Genomic DNA, 7312 nt, shown 5'->3' on the forward strand with positions numbered 1-7312 from the left:
CCTTAGTCTTAAGACTTGATTTCCCCTCCTTAAATCCTTAAATTTAGATTTTTTTTTTTTTTTCTTGATTTCCATTAGCATTTTTATTTTTAGGCATATATCTAAAATTCATAGAGTTCTTGCCTAAATTGTTATCTACCTTCCTAATCTTATATGAGGTAGTCTTAGCATAAATGATTTAAAATTGACCCTTGGTTTTTATATTTTCTATTTTCATGATAAATAACATTGAAATGATAAAAATTATTTCTAACATGCTTTTTATCATTATTCAAGGAAATACCATTAACTAATGGTACTTTAGTTTTGTTCTTGGAAGCTTCCTCTTGACTCAAGCTTCCAATTCTTTTTTTGGTCGGATCTCTTCCCCTTGAACATTAGTTCCAATAATATCCCTTTTGATTGCAAGAAAAGCACACAATATGCTCTTTGCCCTTGGGTATCATGGGGTTGACCTTCTTTGGCTTCTCCTTGCCCTTGAGTACCACTTCACCCTTCATCTTGGTTATTTTTGGACACTTGCTCTTATATTGTCCATTTTTCCTACACTCAAAGTAAATAATACGATTTTTATTTTTACAAATTAAAATTATTATACCTTCTTTGCTTATAGAGGTGCATATGATCCTCCTTCATTTAACCTAGAAGTAGAGGATTCTTCTTGTTCCAATGTCAAAGATTAACGCTCCCCCTCAATCCTTGAGGTGGATACTTCTTCAATTTCTTCCTCGGATGTTGAGTACCTCCCAACCTTAGAATTCTCATACTCATGAAATAAAGAGTTTTCCTCTTTGCCTTGGTTGTTGCATTCCATTGAGGATAGGTCTTCATGAAGCTTTATCAATTTGCTCCAAAGCTCCTTGGCTTCTTGATATTCTCCAATTTTGTGCAATATGATGCTTGGTAATAAATTAACCAATAATTTGGTTACCTTCTTGTTGACCTCACATCTCTTGACTTGCTCCTCGGTCCATTTCTTCTTCTTGAGAAGTTTCCCTTTTCTATCAATTAGAGTTTGAAATCCCTCCATTAGAGTAAACCATTGTTTTATCTCCATCTTTAAAAAAATTTCAACCTTTGATTTCTAAAGGTTGAATCTTCCCATGTTGAATGGTGGAGGTGCTCGAATATCATATCCAAATTTGTCTCTAAACTCTATTTTGAACTTAAGCACTTTTGATGATAATTTCTTGACTTTGAAATTAGAGCTTCAAACTTCAATATCTTCTTCTTCCTCTAGTTCATTTCTCTCTTGGCGATTAGTCCAATGAAGAGCGACCTCGCTCTGATACCACTTGTTAGGACACTCAAGCGAGCTAGAGGGGGGTGATTAGCACCAATCACTTCTTCAATGATGAGTTGTAACGAAAAACACTCAAAGCAATGCTAACACCTAGATTTACTTGATATCCACCTTAATGAGGCGACTAATCCAAGGATCTGCATAGAGTACACTCTCTACTATGAAAATACTCCTTCTCGAAAATATTCGGATGTGAAGAAATCTCGTACAAGCTCTTAACAAGAAAATATAATAAGAAAATGAATGAACAACTTGCTCGATCTCTTGTAACTTGTAGATGCCTCTTGTAGACTCAGAAATGCAATAGCATTTTGCCTTGAATCTTCCAAAAATAGGCAGTGAAGAGTGGAGAAGAAGTGTTACTGTTTGAATCTCGCCAAAGACTTTATCTCACGATCTAGGGCTCTTAATCAATTATCCTTATCCTCAATCGATTACCACATCAGATCCGAACAAATCCAGCCGTCAAACCTCACAATGGTCTTCTCTCAATCGATTAGCCAATCGATCCAGCCACTCTCTATCTATCATGATTTTCTCCTCCCAAACAATCACTTGACCAATTGGGAAACCATTGGTTGCCGCATAGAAAAATGCATGTAATCGATCACCTGATATATTGGCATAACCTAATCGATCAATAGGCATAACCCAATTGATCGATTGTGCCACCTTCTATGTGTCGCGGAGAAGTGCGCTCAATCGATCCACTGATTGATTGGTGCATCTCTCAATCGATCAATGGATCGATTGAGAACGTTTCTGTGTCATGGAGAAGTGCGATCAATCAATCCACTGATCGATTAACATAGCACTCACCTAACCCTAACTTGCTTAACACAAATCTAGGGTTCTCTTGCCCAATCTCCGGTCAACTATGACTTGTTGGGACTTCTCCACCAAGTGTTCGGTCAACCTTTTGACCCACTTGAGCTTTATAAACTTTCTGTTGAACTTCCGATCACCAAATACGGTCCTTCTTAACCCACTTAAATTTTCCTCTTGCCTAACCGCAGTTAAGACTTTACCTTGCCAATGTGCAGTCCCCCTTGACCCACTTGGACTTCCCGTTTACATAACCATAGTTAGGGTTTTATTTTGTCAACGTGCGATTCTCCTTGATCTACTTGGACTTTGCTTGTCTAACCGTAGTTAGGACTTTTCTTGCTAATGTGCGGTCCTCCTTAATCCACTTGGACTTTCTTTGCCAATGTGCGGTCCTCCTTAATCGACTTGGACTTTCCTTTGCCTAACCACAGTTAGAACTTTCTTTGCCAACGTATGGTCCTCCTTGACCCACTTGGACTTTCCTTTGCCTAATCACAGTTAAGACTTTCATTGCTAACGTGAGGTCCTTCTTGACCCACTTGGACTTTCCTTACCAACGTGTGGTTTTCACTGACCTACTTGGCCTTTCTCACATATTATCCGAACATGTTGTCCATAATATATTGTCCAAACATCGAAACTCAAGCTCGAATCTACTCGAGCTTAGTCAAACTAGTCAACCTTGAGCCGAGAAACAATTGTACCAACAATCTCCCAACAGTAATGATGATGAATATACTAGTTTTTTTATTATTACGAGATGTATTGGATTTGAACTATATGACCTTGTTTTTGTGATGAAAATATTTAGTTTTTGAACCATGTCCGATGTTTTGTTGATATAATGAATGTTAAATGTATCGTTGATTTGTTGATATGTGTTTGTTTTGTTGATATAGTGAATGTTCGAGTAAAAGATGAAACTGTCAACTTAGTGGCTCCTCCAAGGCAGTGCCACACTCTCTATAAGGGGATAAATCACAAGGGACATTTATCCTAGCACAATGACCCTTTTCATGAGGAGGTCAGACACCCAACAAGGTATTTTGCATCTGTTGAAAATTAACTCCAAGACCTATTGAAGCAACCACTCATGCAGGTAATAATTGCGCAACTCATGGGGGCGTATATAGTGAATGTCGACTGTATCGTTAGTTGTAACTCTTGATGTTTAATGTTGTCATTGAATGTATCGTTGAATGTAAAACAGGATTGAAAGCTCAATTAGAGGATATTCTGTCAAAATTTAATTTAAAATTAATGACAGAATTTATTTCCGTCACTAATTCTATCCTAAGTTAGTGGTGGACAATTTAATTACGTAGCTATGCTAAAATGGCGATGGAAATAAATTTATCGTCCCTAAATTAGCGACGAATATTAAATTTAGTCGTTATATTTAACAATGAACGTTTAATCTCATTGCTAATTTTAGCAATGGAAACCAATTGTCGTCGTTAATTAGTGATGAAAATAAATTTTTATCACTAAATGACGTTAGCAACCAAAATACTAGCAATTGAAATTTTTGATCACTAATCTATCCCTAATTGCATAAAAATGACTGAAATTCTGATTGTTAAATTCTATTATTCTTGTTAATCTTGTCTAAAAGCGGGAAGGTGGAAAGTTGGGGATGTAGCGATTTCATTAACCGGTTGTAGATCTCGCTCCGCTCTGCAAAACAAGTAACGTCAGTGCCAAGCTAGGGACGGGGTCTCCAACGTTAGCCCTCCGATGCTCAAATCAGTCACCAGAATAGTGGAAGAAAGTTGAGCAGCAGTAATCCTAGTGCAAACAGTGAATAACGCATACCTCCGCTGGTACTTGGACCCCCTTTATATAGAGCCCTGGTGGGCGATGTGCACGTTCCTCGAGGTGTGAGTATGTTCTCCAATATGTCCTATGAAAGGACCTGTAAGGAAAGTGCTCCTGACACCATTCCTTAACAAGGCATGCATATTCCTAATGAGACAGTAGAAGCTTTCGCCGTATGATCTGTCAATTGTCTATGCCTAGTGTCAGCGGCACTATCTCCCAAAAGGATGTTGAGAGATTCGACAGTGGTCCCGTTGCTTAGTCGAGCGAGCTGGCCGCTCGGCCGGGACCCCTCCGCTGTGTCAACATCAACCGCTCTTCCTTACGGTGACTGCTTGTAGTGGCTTGTCCCTTCTGATCAGACAAGCTCTTTGGTCTCCTCAGTGTCTTGTTGTTATGCACTGAGCATCTGATTATCTTATCATATTATCCTGAGCTGGACGAGTGGTCCGCTCGGACATGTCTCCCGCTGGTCGGACACTGACTGTCCCGACCTACCGTTGCAATCCTCCTCTATTCGGCCCTTTGACATCTTAACTTTAACTTCTACCTTGGCAATTGATCCCGTATCAGATGGACCTCCCTATATCACTGCATCACTTGTAGTGATTTTAATTTGTTCGTTTATTGATAAAAAAAATCATATTACGATAAACGTAACAAAATACTTGCACCTATATTACGACCCCACTCATCGTAAAGGGATTTTCGTAAACATATTTAACATAACGTGACATTTTACTGGGCATACAAGAGGATGATCTTGAATGACAAACTTCTAGTGCAAACAACATCCATATCAACTTACTTTATTTCATTCATAAAAAAAGATCATTTCAAGATGATAACGCTCACCTCATATGTCTCTTCATTGCTCATCCCAAGACCTTGTGGAAGAGACGTAAGTCATGGTACTAAATGTCTTCTAGGTGAAAGGAACTTATTTTCTAAGAGAATGAACCCAGAGGATTCGAATTTTGCTCCTGTGATACAAATCTACCATCCGAGGATGAACCCAGAGAATGAACCCAGAGGATTACCAACTCAGCTATGCCCATGGGGTTGTTCATTTCGTAACATGAAATTAACTATAAATAACCAGGAGAAAGATCTAAATCTCCTTATTAGATCTCTCCATCCCACAGCTCTTGGACAGTTTTGTAAGGCCCATCTTCTGATACAAACTCTAGAGCTGGATGACCTTTGCGTTGAGGAATCTGACTAATCTTTTGCTTCTCCTCCTCTGTCAACTCCCAATCGAATATTTCCAAGTTTTCCTTCATCCTCTTCTCATTGAAGCTCTTAACAACCATGCAGTCTCCTTGCTCAAGCAACCATCTCAAGCAAATCTGCGCACAATGGAAACTTAAGTTTCTAAATTCAATTTCATTGGAGATGAGAAAATACAGATTCGGTTAGTTTTCGATATGCGCTTTTATTTCAAGCAAGCGTGGAGTAGATCCTATGCTTACCTATTCATTGTCAAGATCGATTAACTAACTACTTAGCTCGAAACCTCAAGCTGTTAGTGTTGAATCTAAAAACACTTCTTGCACTGCATTGTTTGATCTATGTATCAAAACTGATTACATTCGAGATTACGCATACCTGAGCGACAGTTTTGCCTTTGTTTTTCGCAATCTCAAGCAAGACATCACATTCCATGACCCAGTTACTGCCCCAGTAAGATCCACTTGCTCCCAAGGGCGAGTAGGCACAGATTTGAATCCCCTTGGCCACACAGAATTCTCTCAGTTTCTTTTGTTGCCAAACAGGATTCACCTCCACCTTTTTCGGCAGAAATCAAGTTCCATCATTGCCATCTCTAGATTAATCCAAAAATGAGGGGGGGAAATGGAGAATTATCGAACAAACGATGCACCTGGTTTATTGCCGGAGGAATTTTTGCGAAATCCAGCAGTGCTTCCAACTTCTTGCAAGTGAAGTTGCTGACACCAATGGACTTTGTTAGGCCAAGGGCATGACACTCTTCCATGGCTTTCCACACTGAGACAAGGTCAATAGGAAACAGCTCCCATTTAGGTTGATCAGAGTAATCTTTTGTCGGGTTCATGGCTATAGGCCAGTGTATTAGATAGAGATCAAGATAGTCCAGCTGAAGCTTCCTGCAGCAAATAAAAAAGCTATCATGATTCAGCTGAAGACCCCTTTGGCACAGAATCTAACGAAGGAGACAACATATCCAACTGTGGCACTTCAATTGAATGCATCTAGAGAAGTTAAGAAGTTCAATGCTTGAGGTATAGAAAAAGAGAGCATTGTTAGATAATAGTAGTTTTAGTTTTTCCTTCTACTGTTAAAGACAAAATTAGCATGATATAAAGCACAACTGAGAAGGTTTGTTGAGGAGGATGTTGCCTACTGAAGGCTCTTCCTGAGGGCGGGGAGGACGAGGTCGGGGCTGCTGGTGTCGGTGCACCAGAGCTTGGAGGTGACGAAGAGGTCGTCGCGGGAGCCGATGAGGCCGGAGCGGAGGGCGTCGGCGATGGCCTCGCCGAGCGGCTCCTCCGACAGGTAGAGGGAGGCGGTGTCGAAGTGCCGGTAGCCGAGCTCGATGGCGTGGAGGATGGCGGAGCGGGTCACGTCGGGGCGATCGCCCCACGGGAAGGACGCAGTGCCGAAGCCGATCACCGGCATCGCCTTGCTTCCGCCGGCGGTGCTCAGACGAACTGTTGCTATGGCGCTGGACATTTTAGCGGTCGCTGGTAGTTGCGAAGTGCCCACTTTGTGACGATTTATCACGAGAAGAGGAAATAGAAATTGTTTTTTAATTCACTGTTTTAATTATTATTTTGCATATTGCCACTATGAAGAAAGTGTAATGACAAAAAATACACATATGCGCATGCGTCATCGTGCTTGGCCTTTTGCAGTGTTATAAGCTTTTTCAAGTTGTCAGTTACAGAGACTGTCGCATGACAGGAATCTCAATCAGATAAGATCGAGATCAAGGTCAATGTGCTCTTGACGTCACATGGAGTTGATTTGGACCCCTCAAAAAAAAAAAAAAAAAAAAAAAAGATAGATATGTTATTTTAACGATCCCTCTAGTATCGATCCCATGAATATGAAGAAAGGTTCATACATATACATAGACCATAGGCGCATAACGAGATAAACCTCAGATCGTCAGTTCCTGAGAATCGACCCCTGACCATTACACCAAAGATACAATGCGCCTACCGTCTGCGCTACGCCCTGAGGGCAATTTGGACCCCTCTCAAACAAATATGAGCTATCGCTAAAGAGATTCAGGCTATGTTTGAGCGAATGGGAAGGAGCTCCTTCACGTATAAGTTGTTACCAAAGAAGATTTAGGCCACCTTTCTCTTTCAACTCAAA

At 40.4% G+C, this 7312-nt stretch overlaps 1 protein-coding gene across 1 annotated transcript; it reads right to left on the reverse strand.

The window, feature by feature from the left end:
* Positions 1 to 4731: 4731 nt before the first annotated feature.
* LOC121996396 (deoxymugineic acid synthase 1-like) lies at positions 4732 to 6709 on the reverse strand. The gene is made up of 4 exons (XM_042550359.1): positions 6333 to 6709; positions 5832 to 6075; positions 5558 to 5737; positions 4732 to 5298 (listed from the first exon to the last, which is right to left on the reverse strand). The coding sequence occupies exons 1-4, from the start codon at positions 6659 to 6661 to the stop codon at positions 5074 to 5076; spliced, it is 978 nt and encodes a 325-aa protein (XP_042406293.1). The 5' UTR covers positions 6662 to 6709; the 3' UTR covers positions 4732 to 5073.
* Positions 6710 to 7312: the final 603 nt, after the last annotated feature.

Source organism: Zingiber officinale, chromosome 6A (assembly GCF_018446385.1).
Source record: "Zingiber officinale cultivar Zhangliang chromosome 6A, Zo_v1.1, whole genome shotgun sequence".
NCBI lineage: Eukaryota > Viridiplantae > Streptophyta > Magnoliopsida > Zingiberales > Zingiberaceae > Zingiber > Zingiber officinale.

Coding starts and splice junctions, on each gene's coding strand:
- LOC121996396 (XM_042550359.1), bottom strand. CDS start 6,661: ATGTCCAGCGCCATAGCAACAGTTCGTCTGAGCACCGCCGGCGGAAGC. Junction 6,076..6,332: donor GCCCTCAGGAAGAGCCTTCA/GTAGGCAACATC, acceptor TATTTGCTGCAG/GAAGCTTCAGCTGGACTATC. Junction 5,738..5,831: donor TTCCTCCGGCAATAAACCAG/GTGCATCGTTTG, acceptor CTGCCGAAAAAG/GTGGAGGTGAATCCTGTTTG.